Source organism: Musca vetustissima, unplaced genomic scaffold, assembly GCF_032173495.1.
Source record: "Musca vetustissima isolate MV318-11 ecotype Yass unplaced genomic scaffold, APGP_CSIRO_Mvet_v1 utg6369, whole genome shotgun sequence".
In the NCBI taxonomy this organism is placed as follows: Eukaryota; Metazoa; Arthropoda; class Insecta; order Diptera; family Muscidae; genus Musca; species Musca vetustissima.
Genome location: NW_026889093.1, coordinates 1,005,219 through 1,030,799, shown reverse-complemented (window position 1 = coordinate 1,030,799; position 25,581 = coordinate 1,005,219). Strand labels below are relative to the sequence as shown.

General features: G+C 32.8%; 3 protein-coding genes across 3 annotated transcripts; 1 reads left to right on the top strand and 2 right to left on the bottom strand.

Moving 5' to 3' along the window:
* Nucleotides 1–5,080: 5,080 nt before the first annotated feature.
* LOC133336822 (REST corepressor-like) lies at nucleotides 5,081–11,240 on the bottom strand. The gene is made up of 6 exons (XM_061545100.1): nucleotides 11,201–11,240; nucleotides 8,058–8,223; nucleotides 7,758–7,959; nucleotides 5,842–6,006; nucleotides 5,293–5,775; nucleotides 5,081–5,188 (listed from the first exon to the last, which is right to left on the bottom strand). The coding sequence occupies exons 1-6, from the start codon at nucleotides 11,238–11,240 to the stop codon at nucleotides 5,081–5,083; spliced, it is 1,164 nt and encodes a 387-aa protein (XP_061401084.1).
* An 805-nt stretch (nucleotides 11,241–12,045) lies between these two features.
* LOC133336841 (REST corepressor-like) lies at nucleotides 12,046–14,087 on the bottom strand. The gene is made up of 6 exons (XM_061545119.1): nucleotides 13,903–14,087; nucleotides 13,783–13,830; nucleotides 13,576–13,710; nucleotides 12,641–12,855; nucleotides 12,382–12,552; nucleotides 12,046–12,103 (listed from the first exon to the last, which is right to left on the bottom strand). Exons 1-6 carry the CDS (start codon nucleotides 14,057–14,059, stop codon nucleotides 12,068–12,070), a joined length of 762 nt encoding a protein of 253 aa, XP_061401103.1. The 5' UTR covers nucleotides 14,060–14,087; the 3' UTR covers nucleotides 12,046–12,067.
* Nucleotides 14,088–18,977: 4,890 nt separating this feature from the next.
* Nucleotides 18,978–25,581, top strand: LOC133336821 (probable inactive serine/threonine-protein kinase bub1). The gene is made up of 6 exons (XM_061545099.1): nucleotides 18,978–19,298; nucleotides 19,366–19,752; nucleotides 19,839–24,466; nucleotides 24,622–24,736; nucleotides 24,805–25,052; nucleotides 25,137–25,581. The coding sequence occupies exons 1-6, from the start codon at nucleotides 18,978–18,980 to the stop codon at nucleotides 25,579–25,581; spliced, it is 6,144 nt and encodes a 2,047-aa protein (XP_061401083.1).

Genomic DNA, 25,581 nt, shown 5'->3' with positions numbered 1-25,581 from the left:
GACAACTAATTTACCCAAAAAAATAATCTTCATAAATTCAGATTCTTAAAACCAATTTTTAATTGTTTGACATTTATACATGAAATCAACTGTCTATTGTAAACGCTAGGTTACTTGATAGAAAATAGAAACAATTATTTAATTTTAATAAAAAAAATGCAATCTATTAAAATGTATATAATAAAAATACACACCCAATATTTCTTATAAATGCATTTTTTAGGTAAATATTACAATTACAAATTATTGTATAACATAACATATATTAAAATTAAACATAAAAAAATCTTCATAAAAATATGTGTTGTATTATAGGATAACGATTATTATAATAAAATAAAAAAATTAATTAATTTAATTATTAAATGAAACAAAGTATGTTTTTTTTTTTTGTGTTACGAAGACAAAACAATAACCTTAAACGAATGAAAATTCAATTCATCCTCATTCTCCTTTTCAATTCTAAAAGCGAGATAAAGTTCGAATTTTCACATGTTATTAAATATTATATTTTGGGCCTGTTTTCATTTATAGAATTATTTATAATAAAATCTGGTTTTAATTTTTGTAAGCATTCTCCACATGATCTCGGAGAACGTCGACATGCAAAGTTGATTACAACGATCGTTTTGGTATAAAAATGTTAGGAAAAACTGCCAATCTAGCCAGACACATTTACAAATTACAGCCCTATTTCATATTCTCCCCTTATTCTGGATGAAGGTGCATTAAACAATTCGTGCAAGATGATTTTCAAAAATGGTGGTTGAAAAAAGATTCGAGTTGCCATATTGTAATTTAAGTTGTAATGTGTGTTGCCCCATTGTAATTTAATTTTGTAATATTTTTCAATATTTTATTTATTGATTTTATAAGTTGTTACTTTTTATTGCTATTTCAATTGAATAACAATATAAATATGAAATATCAAGAATCCGCTGTAAAACTACTTTGTAATTAAAAAAAATGTTTGAAAATATGGCAACATACGACGGCATGTGAAACAGCTGTTACATGGCACAATGAATAGGTAGTCCCATGGCCTATAAATAAGGTCACCGAGGGAGACCAGCTGATTATCGATACCTCTCAAGTTTGCTGTCAAAATGCATTATTGTGAATTTACGTCCATTATGAAAACGAAATTTTTGACATTAAACTTGAGAAAAAACAGCTGTTTTCCGATTTCGATTGCTATCTTGGTGACCTTATTTATAGGCCATGGGTAGTCCATTTAGCGCAGCTTATGTCTCAATTAACTGTCAAAGTGGGTAATTTTACTTGAATTCAATGAACAGTGTTGCCAACCATTTGAAAACATATAAGGAAAATTTTGACAGACAATCGAGACAAAAACAAATGTTTTTGTTTTGATACATCACCTTATTATTGCATCATGAGCTGTTAATTGTTTTGATGCAACAATTACAACAGAATAAAAGAACATTTTCTTGTAATGGCAAATCCGCATTGAACGATGTCAAAGACACAACGAATAATGGGAAGAAATATGCGATTGAATTATATTAATTCACAGCTTATTATTTCACTACATAATTGTGTGCCTTCTTACTTAATTTCGATATTTTATCTCCTTAAATTCTTAATGTGGCCAATTACACTGTGCACACAAAAAATAATTACCGGGAAATTCCAACAGATTATGAAAGAGGGGCTAAAAAAAGAAGACACGTGTATCGGCGTTTTGAAAGTTTACGTCGGGATGTAACCTAAAAAGGCGGGGCAATATTCTCCCTTTTCAAGAATTTTGATAATTTTCGAATTATGATTTCTTGAAATCCTTGTATTTTAGGTATATAGTGTCTTCGGCAATATTACTGACAAATTATCGAGGAATATTTTGGTATGCAACTTTAACCCTCAACCGACTCATTAAAGGGGTCTTTTCGGTACCTTTTTCCAGGAGTGATTGAAAACTCATTCAAAACAGGGTTATATCTGCTCAGAATATTCTACAAAAATGTTCGCCATAAAGTTTTACTATAAGTCTCAGAATAGACTAAAACTCAAAAATCAGCCTAAACGTCAAAAATCTTAAAAAGCAAAAACTCATTTTAGGGTTAATATTGTACTTATTACTAGTTTTTACCCATTTTTCCCACAAGGTGTCGTTTTAGAAGGATTGTACAAGGGACAAAAATATTCTCCATCAATTTTTAGCATAAGTCACTGAACAAGAGAAATCTGTATATATAATGTATATACCGAATATATAGTCATACATTTTGAACCAAATATTCAAAATGTTTTTCCTTTTTTTGTCAAAGACATTTCCCAATATTTTTTCGACTAAGTGGATTAAAGTAACATGAAACTTGATTTTAGGTATATAATGTCAAAGAATAAAATAATCTACGTGAAAATCCACTTCAAGTCTCAAACAAGCTATATATTTATATTCAATAGTTTTTAAGAAATTTACCTTATAAAATTAACTGAAGTCTGCAAAAAAATTGTTCTTATTATATATAATTTTATAATATAAATTTCTTAAAAACTATTGAATATAAATATATAGCTTGTTCTCAGACTTGAAGTGGATTTTGACCTAGAATATTTTATTCTTTGACATTATATACCTAAAATCAAGTTTCATGTTACTTTAATCCACTTAGTCAAAAAAATACTAGGAAATGTCTTTGACAAAAAAATACAAAAACATTTTGAATATTTGGTTCAAAATGTATGACTATATATTCGGTATATACATTATATATACAGATTTCTCTTGTTCAGTGACTTATGCTAAAAATTGATGGAGAATATTTTTGTCCCTTGTACTATCCTTCTAAAACGACACCTTGTGGAAAAAATGGGTAAAAACTAGTAATAAGTACAATATTAACCCTAAAATGAGTTTTTGCTTTTTAAGATTTTTGACGTTTAGGCTGATTTTTGAGTTTTAGTCTATTCTGAGACTTATAGTAAAACTTTATGGCGAACATTTCTGTAGAATATTCTGAGCAGATATAATCCCGTTTTGAATGAGTTTTAAATCACTCCTGGGAAAAGGGACCGAAAGACCCCTTTAATGAGTCGGTTGAGGGTTAAAGTTGCATACCAAAATATTCCTCGATATCTTGTCAGTAATATTGCCGAAGACACTATATACCTAAAATCATAATTCGAAAATTATCAAAATACTTGAAAAGGGAGAATATTATCCCGCCTTTTTAGGTTACATCCCGACCCTCTTTCATAATCTGTTGGAATTTTCCGGTAATTATCAAAAAATTCAAATTTGTCGCACAGTGTTATTTTATGATTTGTTCTCCTCCTATATTTCGTCCTTCAAATTATGCACACGATAATTTTGAAAAAAAAATTGTAACTTTATTATTGTTTTTCATAATTTTTATTTGAGTTTTTCACTGTTAAGCGGCTCATCAGTCAAATTTGGTTATATGATGTTTCCATAATTTTTTATATTTATTTCTTTAGAGACAGATCCTCACACAAAGTCATTTATTTCACCTCCAAATTGTATCAAACTCGGTTTAATATTCCTTATTCCCTTTATAAATTCCGTAACAATATTTGGTTGAGCAAGCATCGTTATCAATAGGATTCCCAATTTGTTGTTGTTGAGTTAAAAATATGCAGAACCATTCATAAAATTCAAAATCGTCATAGAATGAGTATTGTATAGATATTTTTCATAAAAATATTTAATACTTATATTTTTGTAGTCAGCTCCCTTTAAATTTATTAGGGAAAAATTTCGCACAAACTGTCATCACATTCTCCCATTCCCTGTAATTCAGAATAACTAATTTTCACCAAAGCGGAATTTTTCGCTCTCGAACTTGATCACTTCTCCGAAAAAAAACAAGTCTTACACATCAATGACCGTCAATACATTAAAATTAAAGATAAGCTTCCTAACGACCGGACCTGAAACCCTTCACTATGGAACATTCCGAGGATTGGATTAAGGCCGGTACTACTTAACAGCTGAATTGTACAAAATTGAAGATGATGACTGTAGATTGTTTCAAATTGTTTCAATGAAAAAAATTTAATTAAATATTTGTGAGTCACAATCACGGCTAGAGGGACCGCCAAAAAACATATGGACGATTCATCCCCCTCATTTAAGCCCAGTTCAATTCCAAGAAGTTTGTTGTGTCGCGTTGAGAAAACATCCGATCAATGTTGGTTATGAATATCCCCAGTAGACATGTCGAAATCTGTGAGCACTTTAAAACATAAACCCTGAACAAAATCCAAACAATATTGTTTTTTTGTTTACTTATTGTATGATGTAAATAAGTTTACACCACATTATTTATTTTTATTTATAATAATAATAAACTCAATTCAGATGTATTTTAATGTACAACTTTAGATTTGTTGCTTTATTATTAGAGTTTGGAATTTGAATATTTTACGGTATAGCAAATGTAGTAGCAGCAAATCAAAAGTTGAATTTTGAGAATACAATTATAATCTAGTTTAATTAATAGGTAAATACATATATGTAGTACGAATAATAATTTGTTTTTCTTTTGTTGGCCACGACAACATAATTCTAAATTTTGGACAGCGTTCGGTTTTCGGTTTATATATTCGTACGTTAAGATATTACTTATTATATCTCAATTAAAAATAAAATAAAAGTTTATATAAAAAAAATATGTATTTAAAATAAAATTAATAACTATAACAAAAAAAAGAACACGTAAGAATAAGATTATGTTATTTATTTTTGATAAAATGAATTTTTTACCATTAACGGCCAAAGTTTGTTAAACCATCAATGAAGATCTACTACATTGATATATGTAAATGTTTCAGCGTTTTAAAAGAAATAATTTTATTAAGAGGCGCTTGTCTTTCACCCTTCTCTTGTTTTTAGTTTATATTTACCAAAACATTATTTTTGTTTTCGTTGAAGCCAATTTAGCAGTTTGGGTTTTTTTTTAATTTTTGTTAAAGAACACATTTTCTTGTTTTAATGTTAATGTATATATAGTAGAACGTCGTATATTTTATATCTAACATATTAAATTTTAGTTTGTGGGAAAAAATTAAAAAAAAAATATTATTCAAGATAAAATTATACAGGACTGGATTTGGGAAATTCCTGATTAGAAATACTTAATGCCATCTTTTTGGCTGGTGGTGGCTGTGGCACAACTTCAGGTTGATCGGCATCTAAATCAATCTAAAAATAAGGAAACAAATTGGAATGAGTATTGAAATGTTTACAAGTAAAATAAATAATTTTATTAAATTAGTCAACATAAAATCAAATATTGTAATTCTTACCTCCATAATGACATTATCCTTATTGCCAATACTTAAACTACTCTCACATTTTCGATCATCCGATGTGGTAATTGTGGAAATCGTCGATTTCGATATGGCCGTCTCACTTGAGGTAGTGTTATCCGATTCATCGACAATGCTTTGCGGTACATTTGTTTTCTTTGACGAAATTTGTGTTACTTCGTCTTTTATGGTTGTAGACGACAAAGTATTACTGCTCACAGCAGCATCCAAACCAGCAGCTGTGGCTGTATTGGCATTCGACGATGCTGAAGATGTAGATGTAATGGTGGAACTAGCAGACGATGTTACATTTGGTGGTGTCGTCGAGCTGGAAGTAACACTACCCGCAGCAACAGCATTAGCTTCCTTCTCGGCTTCATGTTTCTTTATCAATTGATCCAAATTGTAACGACGTCGATTATTTATATAAAATGTACGAACATTTGCTTCAGTTTTGGTACCCAAAGTTTCGGCTATGGCCTAGACCGGACAACAAAAATATACATGTTGGAAACGAACGATGAGACAAGTGTGCATTTATCTTACCTGAAAATCTTTACCATATTTACGTACACCATTGACGGCCAATAGAATTTCATCATTTGTCCAACGAGCGTTAACACGATTTGCATTTTCCGTTGGACGTATATCTTCCAAATTGTCGGAATTTTTACGTTTCAACGCTGAGATATTCTGCTTATTCAATTGTACCTAAAAACAATATTTTCATAGTTTTTTGTTGCTATTGTTGTTGTTGCATTATACATTAATTTGTTTAGATAAAGAAATCCCAACTTAAATACGCTTAACATGGAGAAATGAATGAAATTGGATGATGATGATTGGTGGGTTTCAATGAATGATGATGAAATGTGAATGATTTATAATGAAGTTGATTTCGAAGAGAAAGAAGAAGATGTTGGTAAACAAAATAATCATTCGATTCACAAATGTTGAAACGTCTCCCAAATTCAAGAAGTCAAATTGAGTTAATGAAGCAGCAAGATTACGAAAAATATCTAAGGGCACGAAAACATTAAGTAGTGGCCTAACTGCGGTCTTTTCTTGGCTACTCATTTCCAAATCTCACACTGAAGACAATGACTCGTTCATAAAGGGGTCGAATTAGCTATCCACACATTGCCAATAGACCAAAGTCCAATTGACATTTGCATTGAAAACAATGCAAATGTTGCTATTCTATGTCTCCTGGCAATAACGAAATCCTTGTTAAACCATAACGAGACTCTGAGACACAGATGATGTGGCATTTGTAATACCATTTGGATAAATGAAATCAGAATTTGATTTTGAATAATGTTACGCTGATATACAGAGGGAAAGATCTCTTATCTTTTTATACCCTCAGCTCAAAATGTGTCACATCATAAAATATTGGTTTTAGATCACATGTTTCTTTCAGACAAATTTCCGTCTGCCCAAAGTTGGGAAATATCGGCCAACGCTGATACCTTCTGGTACCTTCCCCCGCCAAAAATGGGCAATATTTTGCTACAAAAATAATTGTATAATACATTGTATATATTTTAACCAAGCCTGTATATAGTAATGGAAGATGGGACTTATCGGTCCACTCCTTCTAGTACCTTCCATCCCCACAAAGGGTGATATTTTAAAAACTTTAAATCTTATTTGAAGCGACGGGATTATCCAATTTCATCTAAACCAAGTCGGAAGATGGGCCCACTCCGATTTCGATTTCGTGCAAATTCTGCACATCTTTATCAACTCTAAATTAAATCCGAAAATGGGCCCAATCGGTCCATTCCATTTGGTAACTCCCCCCAAAAAAACACAAATTGTCACAATTATTGAAATATTTATAAAGTTAATAAAAAATTCTCCAAAATAATTCCGTAGACCTCCACTAACACTTTTACTCGTTCTGTAAGGACCAATTAACACTTGTTCTGTAAGGACCGACTGCAAAAGTGCTGTGACATCCAACCTTCTTTAAGATTTGTAAGATAACGTGACACTGAACTTTTGAGGCGAAGATTGTGTTACACTACCGCCGTGTCGTTTCAACGACACATAGATTGGACTTTTGGGTCTTTGTGGAAGGTAGGTATTAATGTCATTTAGACCGGCAATATCAACACACAGCGCTTCTTCTCCCAAGCAAAATGGTCGATGAGTTACAGTTTTTTAGGTACGTCAAATTTTAAGGTACGTTTTAATAACATATTTAAATTTAAATGCTAACCACAGCTTCAAAATTAACATTTTCTATGTCAAAAAAAAAAAAAACTGTCCCCCATTGATGTATTTCGCTGTGTCTATTACATTCCATGTTTACCATTTGAAAAAAAAATGAATGGATATACGACATGATATTGTTAGTATAAATGTATGTGTTAGAGCTTAACATATAGAAAATCAAAACAAAACTAAACAAAAAAAAATACATTGAACAATATTGCAAAATATGAAAATCTTACTTGACTCAAAAGGGATACAATTTCACGATCTATATTTGCCAATAGCTCATCTTGATTATCATTGGCACTGGCCAAGGCCACAATATCATCATGATTTATATACATGCCACGTGGTGGTTTACGTTTGTGACGATCTGCATTACGATCACGAGATCTTTTGCCAAAAAATGGTCCAGATGTGGGACGTTTATTGCCAGTGCGTCTAAAAATTTTGAGTAAATTTATGGTTGAAGAGGGAAGGGAAGGACATACATATTAAATTATCAATTTTGGGTTTTAGGAATGTTTCACTTCTTATACCTCCAGTGATGATGACAACTGAAACACATTTTACCATGTGGTGAATTGTGTAATACATTACAGGCTACACCACAATTTGAACAATAACCACCGCCGCCACTACCACCACCAGCAATGAGACCGCCTGCGCCTGCAGCAGATGATGTGGCATTTGTTGTGGCAGCAGCTATACCATTTGAATAAATTGAATCGGAATTTGAAATTGTTGGTGTATGAGATTGCTGTTTATTATTGTTGTTGCTGCTGCTGCTGTTGTTGTTGTTATTGTTATTGGCAGAATTTGGAAAATGATTTTCTATATCAACACCACCACCATCATGCAATAAACTCGAATCATTTGTTTGATCATATAAAATTCCTGCATGGCTTGACAATGTTTGATCCTAATTCGGGGCGCAAAACCGAGCGAGCGAGAGTGATTGTGACACGCAAAGCGGAAAAGAGACAAGAGAATAAGAAAAAACATAAGATTGTTTTGTGTAAAATCAAAATTTACAAAAAAAATTGTTTTTGTTTCTTTAAAAAAAGTACACTACTACAACAAGGTTTTGAGACAAAATCTTATGAATACAAACATTCATGAAATAGGATTTGAAAGAGAGATAGAAAACAATTTACACAATAATAAATCTATTAAGAGTAGTGGTGTGGTGTTGATCAAACAAAATTTATGTAATTTCTTTCAAAATATTTTTTATGTATTTTTTATTCATTATTACTGCCCTCAACAACACATTGAATTTTGCCGCCAACAACTTGCAACGTTAATAAATAAAATATATATATACAAGAAGAAGTAAGAACACCGATCTTCTGGGGGGTATTTGAAATATGCGGACTGAGGAGAAGGGGAAGTAGAGTCGTCTATATCTGCAAGATTCCTTTCAAGTAAAATTATATTTTGCAATATTAACGAAAATATAAGTAGACATATGAAAAAAAAATGTTAACTAATTCCAAACAAATAAATATATATAAAAGAGGCATGAAAAAAAATGAATGAAAAAATGAGCAAATTTAAAAAGAAGAAGTTAGTAACAAACTGATTGGTTAAAAAGAATTAATTTTGTTGGTGTATATAGGATATGTTAAAAATGCAATGTAGGCATCTCTGTTATATACAATTAATAACTATATTTAATTGTTCATATATTTAATAAATTGTTTTTTCCCTTTTTATATTTATTAGAACCGTACAAACTGATTTTGTTTTACCCTGTGTACCAAGGAAAGGACGTAAATTTTGAAGATGCAAAATTGTATAAAATTTTTTTACTCACAATGAGGAGTAAAAAAATGAGCGATCTAAGGAGAAACAGACCTGGTAGATATCTATGATCTCAAGTTTGGGACTTATTTGGCAAGTACCGGCATGATCGTCAATTTCTCAACTTAAGTATGCATCGACGCAATGGAAATACTATCTATAGGAAATGGATAGCATCAAGCCAGCAATCTCCCATAGGTGGAATTCCTGATGCTGGGAAACATTCTTAATTTGAAAAAATATTTTTTTAAAAATGATAAATACGCGTACTTAAACAAGATTTAAGATTATCAAATTCAGAAACAAAGTTGTTCTAAGTTAATCTTCATTTTCTATTCATGGAGTTTCCTTAAATATGGAATTTGTTCTTTTTTTAAGAGTCTATCTTTTATTTTATTCAACAAAGATCTGTGAGATAAATCAGAGTCCAATGAAAATTGTTTGCTTAAAAAATCATTAAAATATATACACATTGCATTTTATACATATACACACACATACACATTGTTATATAAAATATAAACAAATGCTTATTAATTTTAATTTAGTGAATTGTTTTTTTTTCGACTCCATATTTCATTGTTGATATTATTCACTATTATTGGTTTATTTTTCTTACCCAAAGATTTTGATTTTTATTGCCAATTATTTAGATTTTCAGAATTACTAGTTATCAATATTTTTTATGTATTTATTAATTTTTATTTGTTTTTTTCTTTGGTGATGGAAGAAAAAAAAGGTTGCATTTGAAAAGAAACACATGAATTTTGTTTAATCTTCACGCAGACAAAACATAGATTTTTTCTTCTTTTATTATTTTTTTCTTCTTCTTCTTATGATTTTGGTTGATATGAATTTAAAATATTAGATTATAGTATTCTTTGTATTTTTCCAATTTTTTTTTTTTTTTTTTTTTTTGAGACTTTTTTTTGCTAATTTTGAATAGTTAGTTTAAGAGAAAAAAAAACATTTATATAAACAGTCTTGTACTAAAATCTAGGTTTTTTTAAATTTAATGTAGCTTATAATTAATTTCAAAGTAGCTTATGCTGAGTAAAAAGAAAAATAAAAATGAATTAAAAAACAATAATTAAACTATAAATAATGATGTTTCTGGTTTACTTAAATAAAATAAAGTAAAAAAAAAATAGTAGTACGTCATTGTCACACTATTCACAACACATTGTGATGAATAACGTTTAAATAAAAAAATAGAAAATTAAATATAATATTAGATGATTATAATTAGGAACCATCTGCATCAAAACAAAATTTTTTTTTTAATTTGTTTCAGCCAAATCATCTAATATTGTATTGAATTTTCTCCAATTTATTTGTTTTTGTTTTGTAAGAAAATAGCCAAGTATTTTAAATTTTGAACATACATATAAACAACACACATTTATTTCATGAACTATTACAAAATGTTGTAACACATAAGTGACTATTTAGAAGCAGACTAGACATAAGTAGTGTTGCAAAGTCTCATTCGGCATAAAATCGTTTCTTTAACTATGTTCCCCAAGGCTACACTAACATCCCAGGGGTTATTAGTTGAATTTTGGCAGGAAATTGTTAAATTGCCATTCCAGAGATTAAAATTGTTGAGACATCATTAAGCAAATACTGCGCTAGTATGGACTCAATTGAGGAGAGTTGAAACTTATTTAAAAACTGGAATAACTTTCGAACTTTGTTAATATAAAAATTACATTGAACTCTTAATGTACAAAATAAATGAAATAACTTATCTCTCATTGTCTTCTCCTAAGAGGCAAACTAGACAGGAACCTAACAAAGACAATTTCTTAAGAATAGACATGGAAGTCTCTGCAAAAATCGTTGTAGATTACTGAAGGGATAGTAGTGACAATACCACTATGCCAGAAAAATAGTGTAGTTGTATTCGAAGACATATTTTAAATTTGGATTTAAAAATTTGGATTTTTATGATTTTCTTATTACGCTACACACCTCAAATGGTCTCTCTATATTGTCTAGAAATGTGTCTGTTTATATACAATAAGAATTTTTAATTTAATTAAGAAAATAAATAAATAAAAATTCAAATCAAATTCAAATATGTTAGCTATTTTCTAGAAAACAAAAATTACAATTAATTCTGTAAATAATAAAATAAATAAATTAAAATACACAACAAAGAAATAATATTGTTATTTTCCTTTGTTATGTACACAAAAATAAACTCGAACATTTTTGGACTTATAGATAATTTTATATTTATATATTTTTTACAGGTTCTCTTTTTTTTTGTATGTTAAACATTTTCTTTTCTCTGATTTTTTTAATATATATTTTTTTGTTGTATGCATACATTAAAATGGAACACCGACAGACATTGAATGTATGTATATTTTCTTGACAAAAAAAATACAATTCAATATTATTTACTAATAAAATTAAATGCTTATAAAATTGAATTTGAAATGTTCCATTTTAAAGTATACAAAAAAAAAGAAATATGTTTTAAAGGTTACGTTTTTTTATATGCGATTAGATTTAAATAATTTTTTTTATATTATAATAATAGCCACAAAGTATAATACAAATAAACACATTGTTATATAAAATTTATTATATTCTTATATACTTTTTTATTATAATAATTATTATTATTTTTTTTGTTCCAAAAAAGAAAATATAGAAATTTGTTTGTCTAAATAAAAAGTTAAGAAAAATAAAATGTATGTGAGAAATGTGTGATGTTATCTGTTCATTTGTTTCAAAACACTACACCTAAATTTAAGCCACAACGTAACTATATGTATGTTTTTGTTTTTAAAAGCCAGTAATAGGGGTTGTTTGTATGTTTTGTAAATATAAAAGTAAAGAAATAAAATTATTTAATAACTAAAAATCTGCAATGAAGTGTGTGGTGATAAATCATTAGAAGAAAAAAACAAACAAAAAAGCGCACGTGTGTAAAAAACGATAAAATTGGGTATGAATTTACGTACGTACTATTTTTTATTATTATTAAATACATATATATATACTATATTATAAAATATATACTTAATTCTAACTAATAATTACCTTGTCATCATTGTCGGATTCTTCGTTACTGCCATTATCGCTGCCATTTTCTGAAGAACCCTCTTTGCTAGCTTTTACTTTTTCCTGGCGATCCATGACACTTTGACGATGTCGTGTCTTTTTCCAGGAATAGTAATATTTTACCAGGCTAGCAATTGATTTATCGGGTAACTGGAAAATGGAGAATTGCAAAAATTATATATTTATTTGTGAAAGTAGAGTGATAGAGGACGATGAAGGTGGTGGTGGTGCAGCTTACCATTTGACGTATACGATGAAAACTTTTGCCATGAAATTGAAATGCCTGTTCAAATAACACTTTATCCTCGACTGTCCATTCATCGGGGAATGGTGTGAAATTTGCCAAATCCATAACTGCCCGCTCAAGATCATGTTTATGCCAGAATAGCATACCCAATGCCTGCTCTCCATTGTAACCATATTTTTCTTTGGCAACTGATATATATTCTTCAACTGTAAATAAAAAAACAACATATGATAGAGAAGTTTTTGGATATTCAAAAATATAGAGATAAATTTTTCTAATTATAAAATTGCAATTTTATATTTAAGTGAACGTCAATAATTATCTAAATTTGAAATAATTGTTGTTGAAGAAATCCTACTTTTTTTACAAAATGAGCTAAGGTGGCATTCGTTGGTTGGACTCGTTTGGGTTTGTAGATCCTACTTGTCGTGGGTACATATAAATGTAATTATATATGTAATTTACTCCACTGTGTATCACTGCTATTGCTCCACATCGGACGGCATAATTTAATCACTTCCCCAATGGGTTGGGTTAAGGTTTGATTTCTGTCACTCTTTATCTTGCTATCATACATGCATGTAAATGCCATGTATATAATTGATGACGTATATTGGCAGACATTGAGAAAATCGCAATGGAGATCTAACGGAGTAGTAGTCGAAGTAATAGCTCCTCGATGTGCTTACGCTTCAAGGGCATCAGTCAGGTACACATTAATAATAAAGACCATCCGCGATCGATCACAATGTATAGGCGGAATAAATGATTGGACGTTCGATTTAAAACTAGTTGGTCTCTTCATATCTACGTCTCAAGCATCAAAATTTACTACGTTTGTTTTAATGAACACTACCCCCAATAACATTTTCTCTGCCCAACCTTATATAATAATCTTGAGTGCTATATAAAACGAAGAAACTCACGTTTTGTGTCTGGAATTTCTTTTGTGGGCGACCACACCAGCAAAGCGCGATCATTAAGGCATTCAGGTTTACGCTCTTGTTCAGGTATTAATGGAGGACACACCGCTTGATAATCGCGGCCAACACGGATTTTTTCTGTAAAGTCAAATATACCATTACTTTGATATAAATTGCGAAAAAAAATGATTTTTAATTTTTTTGTATTACCTTCATATTCGCTTTGTTTAGCTTTTGATTTTCCATTACGTTTGATAGCTGAAACAAAATAACAATAAAATGCATATCATATTTTGTTTAAAAAATCATGTTTTTTTCTAATTAACTTACAATTGTCATCGTCTGATGATGTTTCTGGTGTACCAGTACCACCAGGAGCTGCCGTACCACTTGCACTACCCGAACTAGCACCATGTCCATTTGGACTGGGACCACGAGATCTTCTGCCATTGCGTACTAATTCTGAATTTCGTTCGGCCAGTACCATTTTTGTGTTGTTAATTTCTTTGCCACTTTCTCCTCTCTTACGTGGAATTAATGAATCACTATGATGTTCCGCAAAGCGCGAATGATAAAATTACCTTGTTACCAACAACAATAAAATCTCAAACCCAAAGGATGTAATGAGTTTCAACACCACAATACTCACAATACTCCCTTGGATTATTCAACTGAAAATGAAAAAACACACGCAGATTTATTATTTTTAATTCCCAAACTTTTTAAAACATTAAGAATATATAATCTTTTCTATCCCCCAAATAATATAAACAAACTATCCCACCAACAGTTATCGGAGCACAGCGCTACTCAGGCTACTCAGACAGACAACTTGAATGAAAATAAAGAAATTCAGCATTTGAAACGCAGCAAGCCAAAGTCTCTCTGAACACACAGGCACAAAACACTTTTGTGCAAACGACCGTAGTCCGAAAAAAACGTTGCCGTTGGGTCGCCTCTGTCAAATCAAACCGAACCAAACAAAGTTTCGAAGTGAAAAATGAATTCCACCCCTCATCTATTCCAACACACAACAAATAATTTTGGCTTGCCAGCATTTTTCGGGTTTACTTCAAAACAAATATTAAAAAAACTGAAATAACATTCACAACTAAAAATAATTTGTGTTCATTACTATTTTTACTTTGGCCAGCCCACCACCAACATTAAGTAATTTCATTCACTTCAGTTTTTTGCCTTCATTCAAAATAAAATACACCAGTCAATTATCACAATTTGTTTCTAATCACCTAAAATACTTTGAATTATATTCCACAAGTATAAAAAATTAATAAAAAGACTACAGCAATTCCTGAATTTTACACTCAACTGGCATCTAGCCTTTCGAGAGTTTACACTTCAACAGCAGCAGAATGCTGGGTAATGAATGGGCAGGTAACAAAAAAACACACACAATAAATCCCCAGAGTTGATTTCTATTTTCTCTGCTGAATTGCGTATACAGCACACTTTGTGCAAACGACCATACTTTTCTGCAAGACATCTTCGCCCGCCTCCATTGACACAAATAATCAAATGTTAGCACAAATAATTAACTTAATATACCCAATTACTCACCTTATCCAATACTCGTACAGTTTTGTAGTAACTTCAGCGCAAATAACTCAGCAATTTATTAATTTCCCCCCGAAAGCAATTTCAGATTGATTATTCTTTTGCGTTCTATTCACAGTGATTTGTTGACACAATTTCAAACTACGATACATGAATGGAGGCAGCTGTGTTCAATGAACATTCATTTGTCACGTATTCAGCTGTTCACACGGGGATGTGTTCAATAGTACATTTGTTAAGCGAGTAATCGCTTCATAATGGTGGTTACTTAATGAGATCGTTATTTTTTGTTCCTAGATCTATGAAATATAATAAAAAATAGATTTTGAAACTACATAGAATATATAAGAAATACTACAAAGAATGAATTGGGAGATAAAAGGATTTCGGCATGCTTCTATAATAGTACGTTTACATTGTACCGGATTTCGTTAACCTAGTGGGTTTAAATTGCCAATTCCATTGCATACAAATAAATCCCCATAAAATTTCTAATGTAAATATCGTTTCAGTTGGCTTTGAGAAATGTAAATAACTAGTGAGAAAGATGGCAAACCTTCATTGTTCGACCCTTAAAATGCGTTTAATCTAAACGCGCTCTTAATTATGAGCTATTCACTTATAGTACGTTTACATTTAACCGGATTTCGTTAACCTCAATTGTCATTTCCCTTGCATATATGTCAAATAAATCCTCATAAAGTAGGTTAACCCGGAAAAAAGTTCTAATGTACATGGAGTTTCAATCGAAAATACAACAAACACAAGGAAACGATAACACTAACGCTTGAAGTTGCTTGAACGCTCAACGCGACCATTCTGCTTAAGGGCTAAGTAGAATGCTCGCGTTGAGCCATCCGTCGCGTTATATGTTATCGAATATACAACAACCACAAGCAAACGATAACATAAACACATATCGTTTCCCTTCACTCTGAAGTGCATTGCACCTCATCATCACGCGTTGGTGTTGCCTGATGAATGACAAACATCAGAGGCCACACTATCAAACAAGCAAATTTTGGGCAAGAGTGTCATCAAACAAGCATTTTTGGGCAAGAGTGTCATTCAAAAGTGCTAGTGTGTATCATGGCCTATAAATAAGGTCACCTAAGGAGACCAGCTGGAAATCGATACCTCTCAAGTTTGCTGCCAAAATCCATTATCGTGTATTGACTTCCATTATGAAAACGTAAACTGTGTCGAAAATGTTGACATTAGACTTAAGAAAAAACAGCTGTTTTCCGATTTCGATTGCTACCTTGGTGACCTTATTAATAGATCTTAGTGTGTACCCTGCTTTAGACTTTTGAACAAAAAAAGTCGATTAACAGAAAAGTCGGTTTCCGTTTATGTCATGTACAGACGAGCGTCGTTCGCTCTCTCATTCGTTGTTCGACCCCTAATTATGAAGTAATTACTTAGTTCCCCATACAAAATTTTCAGATCGAACACCGACTTTTGTACGTTGTTCAATTCGAATCATTCTCTGAATGACAAAGAATTTTGTCCCTTCCCTAACAATTGAGAGTATTTATCGAAAATAAATTAATTTGAAAGTTTGAAAATATTTATGGAATTTTCACACTTTTTCAGTAAAATTGAAAATGATGAATGAAAAGTAAAAAATTGTATAGTTTATATATATGCAGCAGGAAGTAAATTTTGTTTTCTACATAATGTAATATGCATTTCTTTCCCCTTTGTTCTAATTAGCGTACAAAACGAGAAACACATGTGGGGAAACCCAAACAAAATTTCTCTAATTATTTTATATGTGACATTTGAATTGAGAAAATATTAAAATTTATTTATAGCAACAATATTTTCACAAAAAATTGAAAACATGAATTAAAAGTAAATAGATATAGGTTCATACCACAGTCGGGAGAAAGAGAATTATTTTTTCTATTTAGATCCATATGTGATTCAAGCAAAGAAAATATGTTACAATTTTGGTGTAAAACAAGAAACAAAAAGTTTGAAATAAAAAAACTCTAATGATATGAATTAAGAATAGTGTTGTATGAACAGGTTAATTCATGTACGTAATTCTGAGTGCGAACTACGTTGTTCAAACAAAAATTCTCCAATTTTTTATTTACATATACATATGTGAAAAAAATTGACAATTTTGTGGAAATTCGTTTTGTGTATTTCGTATTTGTTGACATTTTATATTTATTTAAACGTGAAAAAACTATTGACATCAAATGAAAAAAGAAATATTTTCGAAAACCTTGTATAGACAATATATTATTTATTGCCGCAAGTAAACTCGCCTAATATAAATCAGAACTAAACTTTCGGTTATACCATTTTGAATTAATCTTTATCGGCCGTTTTGTCTTCTCCTCCCATTCGTTAGTAGGTGGAACGTTTTTCAATTTTTCTTCAGTTTTTGAATTTACTTTTTGCATTGTTTGTTTTCATTGTTGTGTATGATTTTCATTTTATACTTTCTTTACTTTTCATTCATCATTTTCAACTTTACTAAAAAATTTGAAAATTTTATAAATATTTTCAAGCTGTCAAAATTAATTTATTTTCGATAAATGCTCTCAATTGTTAGGGATGGGACAAAATTCTTGGTGATTTAGAGAGTGATTCGAATTGAACGACGTACAAAAGTCGGTGTTCGCTCAGACAATTTTGTATTTTGTATGGGGAACTAAAGCGGTGTACACACTATCATTTTTGACTGTCAACTTTTTTATCGATTACTGACTATCCAACAACCATAAATATTTTTGTGGTTGCCTGATGAATGACAAACATGTGAGGCCACACTATCAAACAAGCAAAATTTGGGCAAGAGTGCCATTCAAAAATGCTAGTGTGTACACCGCATAAGTAATTACTTCATATTTAAGGGTCGAACAACGAATGAGAGAGCGAACAACGCTCGTCTGTACATGGCATTAGACTTTTCAAAAAAAAAAAAGTCGATTAGTCGGTATCCATTTAGTCTCCATCCCACCTCATTCGTAAACTTTCGGTTATACCATTTTGAATTAATCTTTATCGGCCGTTTTGTCTTCTCCTCCCATTCGTTAGCAGGTGGAACGTTTTTCAATTTTTCTTCAGTCGCTGTCATAATTTGAATTTAGCCGCCGCATTTTTGCATTGTTTTCATTGTTGTGTATGATTTTCATTTTATTTATTATCAATAAGGTAAATTGCTAATATGAGCATTATATAGTTCAGAGAAAGCAAATATTCAAAAAATTGGATGTAGTGTTTCCATTTGTATGGGAAAGGGAAAATTAAGTTTTGAGAGTAAAGTGAAATATATAAAATATATATACTTGAACACCATACGATTGGCTGGCTAATTATTGGTCTGTCCCTGTACTGCAAGAATCTACTACTTTTTACTACGATAACGAATTTTCCTTTATGATATCGAAGAAAATAGTAAAATATTGTAGATTCTTGCGGTACGGAAACAGACCATATATTGTTACTGCCTGTGGATCGCCATCATTTGTGTCTTCCTAAAGAGAGTGGCGACTCCATTTACTTTCTTATTTATATAAAGATTCAAGAAATATATATTTGTGAATTTAATTGCTGAAATCAAATCTGTGAAGATTCCAACACAGTCATTGACCGCCGTATACATTTTCAATAACGCAATAAAACTTGACGCTTTATTTGTATTTTGTATTTCTTTTAGATACAAAACACTTTTGGAATTTAATTTAACATTTGCAACTCAACAAGGGAAGAAATTATTAAATTTCCATACCCTTAGGTTGTTCCAATTTTTGGATTGTTAACACAGTAATTTACTTTGAATCATACAATAAGCAACAAAGGAAAGAATCATGGATTTCGATGAGGCTAAGGAAAATATACAACCCTTGGCACAAGGCCGAAATGCAAGTATATTGCAGGCATCCCTTAAAGTGGAATCTGCCCAGGAGTTAATGGCCCAAAGAAAAGAACTAGAAAGGGAGATACATAATTACACGGGTGAAGATCCGCTCAGTGTGTGGTTCAACTACATAGAATGGATTGAACAAAGTTTTCCATCGGGTGGCAAAGAATCCGGATTGCAAGAGGTATTAGCCAAATGTCTATCTCGGTTTGAAAGTGAAGAAAAATATTATCAAGATCGTCGTATGATTAAATTGTACATTAAATATGTAAGTACCTATATATATGTCTTTGTGTATTGTTTTCCATTCAATTCCATTTAATTGCCACTTGCAGATTGATAGCCACAAGGACCCAGCTGAGTGCTATCAACAATTATTTAATGCCGGCATTGGTACAATGGTTTCGGATTTCTACATAGCTTGGGCATACTGTTATGATTTAGTTAATAATACACGAAAAGCGGATGAAATTTTTCGTCGTGGAATTGCTTGTCGTGCCCAGCCATTAGAGGAGCTACAAGAAGCACATCAGCATTTTGGATTTACTGTCGCCCAGCGTCTGATGTACAAGGATGATGATAATGTTCAGGAGGAAACGAATCGTCAGATACAAGAACGTCGTCAAGCCTTGTCATCATTGAGAGGACATCGTCGTAGACAAATGGTTGGGAGTATACGAACTGGAGCTGCAGTTAAAAGTAATGCACCGGGAACAATTAGGGTAGGTGAAGGTCTATAATAAGAGAGAATTATAAAACATATACATAAATTTTTTAAACATATTGCCCTTTCAAATTGTATTTTTAGACTGATGGGACAACGTCTCAAGATCGTGTCAATGTTCGTGTGCAAGTCTTCAAGGACGAAAACACAACACCTAACTTAGTAGTCACAGAGCAATCCAACGAAAAAGCTGGTAATACCACAACGAAAGATGATGGCAAATCTGTTATACGATCTATTATTGATGCCCAACGGGAGCAGGAAAATCTCAAAGAACCTGGTCCCTGGAATAAACCACACGCCAAGGGTAAATTGTTTTCCAAAAAAGTCACCACAAATGAACTGGGCTTTGAAATACACGAAGATGATGGAACAAACAAAGATGAAGACACTCAATTGTTGCCCATAAAAATTTCACACGAAGACTCCAAATATGATAAACCAATGAAACTGCCACATAACTTTTCGGCCCGAAGTAGACCTAATCCAGATTGGATTGTTCCAGTGACAACGGAAGAACGTCCCGACAAGAATGTTCTACCAGTGTATAATAAATGCAAATTATATCCTCGTCCCAATGTTGAATTTCAACCAGAAGAATTGAGAGCGTATAACTTCTTCAAGAAACGCGAAATTGAAAATAACTTTGTGACCAAACGAGAAAAGTACTGGGGCAACGGGGCTCTCTATAACATACGGCATTTCCCTCATTTTGCAAAACAATCTAAACCTCAAGAACCCACTGTTTTAGATGAGTTTTTTGCACCGCCTCAACCCGCTGGAATGGTAGTGCTGTACAAGGAAATCTACAATGTCGAAGAAAAGGTCGAACGTTCATTCGAGGAAATTCTAGCTCAAAGACTTAAACCTAATGAGACTATTATACAAACAGCAGATATGGAAGAAACCATTTGTGCTACCAGTGAAAAAATACAAAGACGTAAAAGTTTTTTCCCTATGCGAAAATCAATTGCCCCGTGTGCTAATAGGGGCGGAGTTGGAGGAAGAAAATATTCTATAATGCCAAGTACGGTAACCGAAGAAGATGAAGACGATGCAAATAATCAGAGTACCTCAAAATGTAAGCCAATTTTCGAAAATCGTGGAGAGATTCAATTTCCTAAAATCCTCTCTAAGGTACCAAATAAAAACCAAGAACCTCCAGCCAACGAATTGGTTTCAAAACCTGAATTACCTAAGATTTTCTCCAAAATTCAGGGTCACCAAGAACCTTCAAAAGAATTGCCGGTGGAACCAGAATTACTCAAATTTGTCCAAGGGGTTGCAAATGAACCGAAATCTTCTAAAGATACTGCTCAAAAACCCTCTATACCAACCATATGTGTATTGGATGATTCAGTTAAACGACCTGAGTCTCCTAAGTTGTCCTTCAACGTAGCTGATGGCAACTCAGTGGCAAAGACAGAAGCAGTTGCCACAAAACCTAAGGAGCGCTTTGAAATTTATCAGGAAGAATCAAGTTTTATTAGTTCAGCACCTAAATCTTTGGCATTGGAAGCAGAAGCATCAGATGGCTTTCAGTTTAAAGCGCCGTTACCACCCACGACAGCCACAGCAGCTCCTCCATCAATTCAAACCAAATCAAATAAATTACCATTTGAAATTTTCGAAGACAATTCTGCAGCAACTGCACGTAAATCGCCAGAAATGGGTTGTGGCACAGGGGGATTCTTTGATGCCGATGAAACTTGTTCCACACAAACATTCAATATATTTCTTAAAGCTCAAAGTGTAAGCACTCCTAAGATGAAACCAGAACCTCAGAGAATTTTTGGTAATGTTCTAAAACAGTCGGCAGCGCCCTCAACCACGGTCGTTGTTCCTCCGCCGATCCCCAATGAAGAAGATCAAAAACATATCAATGCGGATGTAATAAATGATGAAAACTCACCAGCCCCTGCTGCACTTTTCTCCCCACAACGCAAACAATTGTCCACGATTTTGGAAACATCAGAACATGGCACAACACAAAGTACCCACACCACAGGAGCTACCACAAAATCAACTATTAGTTCACCGGAATTGGATCAGGAATCAAATGCACAAGCAATGATGGCCAATACCCAACATCAGCCAACACTCGATACTGTCAAAGAAAGAACCATAGAGGATTCGATTACACCCACTCCTCCTCAAGAACCGAGCTCTTCTGATTCCACGAACAAACCTGAAAGTCAGCAACCAAAACGTGGTCGTGCAATGGAATTTTCCATTTTTGAAGATTCTGCCACTGATAAAAATTCGGAAGAAAAGAGGCCGGTCAGTCACGAAAAAACACAGCCGACAACATTACCAGCACCCGGAATTGCAAGACATGAACCTACAGCCAAAATTGGACGTGGAATGGGTCCGTTGAACTTTTCCATATTTGAGGATAGCATGGCCGGCAATAGTAAGAAACAAAATGTGGGAGATTTTTCTCGTCTGGACGAACGAGAAGATACCGAGGCCGGTTATGCTGTAAAACCGATTCGTTTTCAGGAAGACAAAACTGAAACTATATCTAAAATGTTATTAGCCCCAACACAACCTGTGAAATTTCAAGAAGATAAAACTGAAACTATTTCAAAAATGTTATTCGCCCCACCGCAACCTATAAAATTCCAAGAAGACAAAACCGAAACTATATCGAAGATGTTAATGGCTCCTCCTCCCCCGGTTAGATTTGAAGAAGATAAAACTGAAACCATAACCAAATTTATGTTGGCTCCACCACCGCCCACCAAATTGGCTGAAGAAGAACTGTTGCCAAAATTATCAATGAAAGACAACAGTATGGCTGCATCCAAAAGCCAAGATAATTTCTTTGAGTTCTTCACCCAATCACCCCCCAAAGCATCCAAAGGGGGTCCGCTGGCCAAAAAAGTCGAAAAGCCTGTGGGGGCGCAGTTACGCATGGCAGCCGAAAGCATGACCCCAGTAGCACAGAATCCAAAACGTGTTTGTGATGTTGATACTCCGGATCTAAAAACATCAAAGTCCAAACCCACGGGTCTATTTAAAGAGTCGAAACCAAGCAAAAGTGTTTTACGAGATTCATTTATACCCGACTTCAGTATGGCTGACGAGTCCTCACAGCCAGCAAAGCCGCCAGCGAAAGCTGTTAAACCCAAATCAGTGCTAAGAGATACATTCATTCCAGACTTTTCACTCATTGAAGATAGTCAGCCACCACCAAAGGCCCCGCAAATACCCAGCAATAAACAAAAAGTATCAAATGATTCATTTCTTCCTGATTTTTCACATATCCCTGAAACACAACAACAAGGACATGATTCTATAATTCCAGATTCTCAGCCTATGCAAACTTCGACTTCAAGCAGTCGATTAAAACAAAAGTCAGCAATGCAATCGTTCTTGCCTAATTTTGCCGATGAGTCTATGGTACCCGATTCACAACCCAGTGAAAATGCTTCCCTCCGAAAGAAACAACAAAATTCCATGAAATCGTCATATGTGTCTGGTTATAACATGGCAAGCGGCGAGCCACAGCTTTTAACAAATTCTGGAGAAGGTCAACCGGCATCCATGCGAAATATTCTAACCGATACATTTATGAAAGATTTCTCTGAAATCAAAGAACCACCACCCATACCAATGGACGTAAAAGAAATGACCCTCATACAGCCCAGTAAAAATAATTCGACCTTGAAACTATTGGAAGAGACAATAAGTCATAAGACCACAAATGAAACCATGAATCGGTCATCGAAACCACTGGCACAGTCTACTTCGACTGGCAAATTAAGCTTCTTGGGCTCAAACCCCAGTAAAACATCTTCAATGGAAAATAAGAAATCTACGGGAAATGATAAATTTTTCGAATTGAATGCTGAGACCGAAATGTTCGGCACCAACATTAGTATGATTAAAAATTCAACAATGCTGCCCAATCATGGTCTAATGGCATGCAAGAATTTGTCACAAATTCAAGAAAATTCCATACACATAAAGGCCGAGGAGTTATCACCACCATCATCATCATCATCGGATACATTGTCCAAATCAAATGCACGAACATTAGTAATGGATATTTCTAAGGGCAAGATGACACAGATAGAAATGCCACCTCCGTCTGCCAAACAATCGAGCATGATGGACTTGCCTAAACCGAAATTAAGTTTCTTAGATAACACCGGCAAAAATGCGATGGGATCGGCTGTGGGAACATCGCGTTTTAGTATCGATATCAGTCAGTCAGAATGGGATGCCATACAAGCACAAAAACAAAAGCAACAAAAACAGCAGTATTCAAATTTAACTGCCTCCCGAAAACTAGACGAAGAGCCGAATGAAAACGACGAAGATGATTATGGTGAAATGAGTATTTACTATAAGCATACACCGAAAACGCCCAAAGCTCAAGTCCATCTTTGGGAAGTGCCCGAAGAAGATGATGCCTTTAAAACACCCACCAATAATCGTTATATGCACGCCGAAGTCGATTTAAATCAAACACAACAAATCATCAAAAATATATGCATAGACCCGAATGTTAATCCATTTAAAGTGGACTTAATCAATGCATTTCTGGAGCAGATACACTTCTCGACCTATATACAAGAATTGACGCATTGTATGATGGTGCGTAGTATACATCGTTTGAAGCCTTCGTCGAAAATCAAGATCAACAGTGTTGAATTTGAAGTTGTCAAATTGATAGGTGAAGGTGCATATGGAGCGGTATTTTGGTAAGTAAATAAATGATGTCAACGGCCACCAAAATTATTCTATAGCAAAATTGTTTAATCCTTGTCGTTTTATAAGTTGAACTTGTGATTAAATGTTGTAAGAACCTTAAAAATCCATATATTAAAATATACTTTTTTATTTTCATTTTCTTTAGTGGCAAAGAAACAATCGGTGGTAGACGTGTTGCAATGAAACAGGAAAATCCAGCTAATTTATGGGAATTTTATATATGCCTAGAAATACATGATCGTATATTGGTCGATGAAATGGTAAAATATCCAACTGTTCAAAATATTCATTTAAGAATTACACTATATATTTTTAATTTTCACAACAGCTACCAGCTTATATGAACATAGACTATGCATTAATTGGTAATAACTCCAGTATACTTATATCACAATTCTCACCGTATGGATCGTTGATAACGGTTTGCAATAAAATCAAGAAACACACCATGAAAAACGTTGATGAATATGTGGTAATGTTGATGGCCAATGAACTGTTGGAAATCATTGATCATTTACATGCCGTGAATATTATACATGCTGACATCAAAGCAGATAATTTTCTGCTAATGAACAAGTAATATATATATATATATACATAGATTGATTGAAATAAGCTAATTAATTTCTATTTATGGGCAAATTTCTCTCTATCTTTCAGATTACAATACCCGTCCAAACAACGCTGTATACAATTAATAGATTTCGGTGTATCAATCGATATGAAACGTTTTGAAAAAGGTCAAACATTTTCGTTTATACACAACGATAATAGTTTCAAGTGTATTGAAATGCGTGAAAATCGTCCATGGACCTATCAATTGGATTTGTATGGATTGGCCGGCGTTATACATGTTTTACTATTCGGCAAATATATGGAGGTTGAGAAAAAGCCGAATGGAATTTGGATGCATAAGACCCATGTACCGCGTTATTTCAATAGAAATTTGTGGGATGACATTTTTAAAACTTTACTTAACATACGTGATTGTAATTCAATGCCGAATTTACAAAATCTACGAGCATCGTTGAAGGAGGAAATTGTCGAAAAGGAAAAATATGTTATAAAAATGGTGAATGATTTTAATCGAGCACTAGATCAGTAG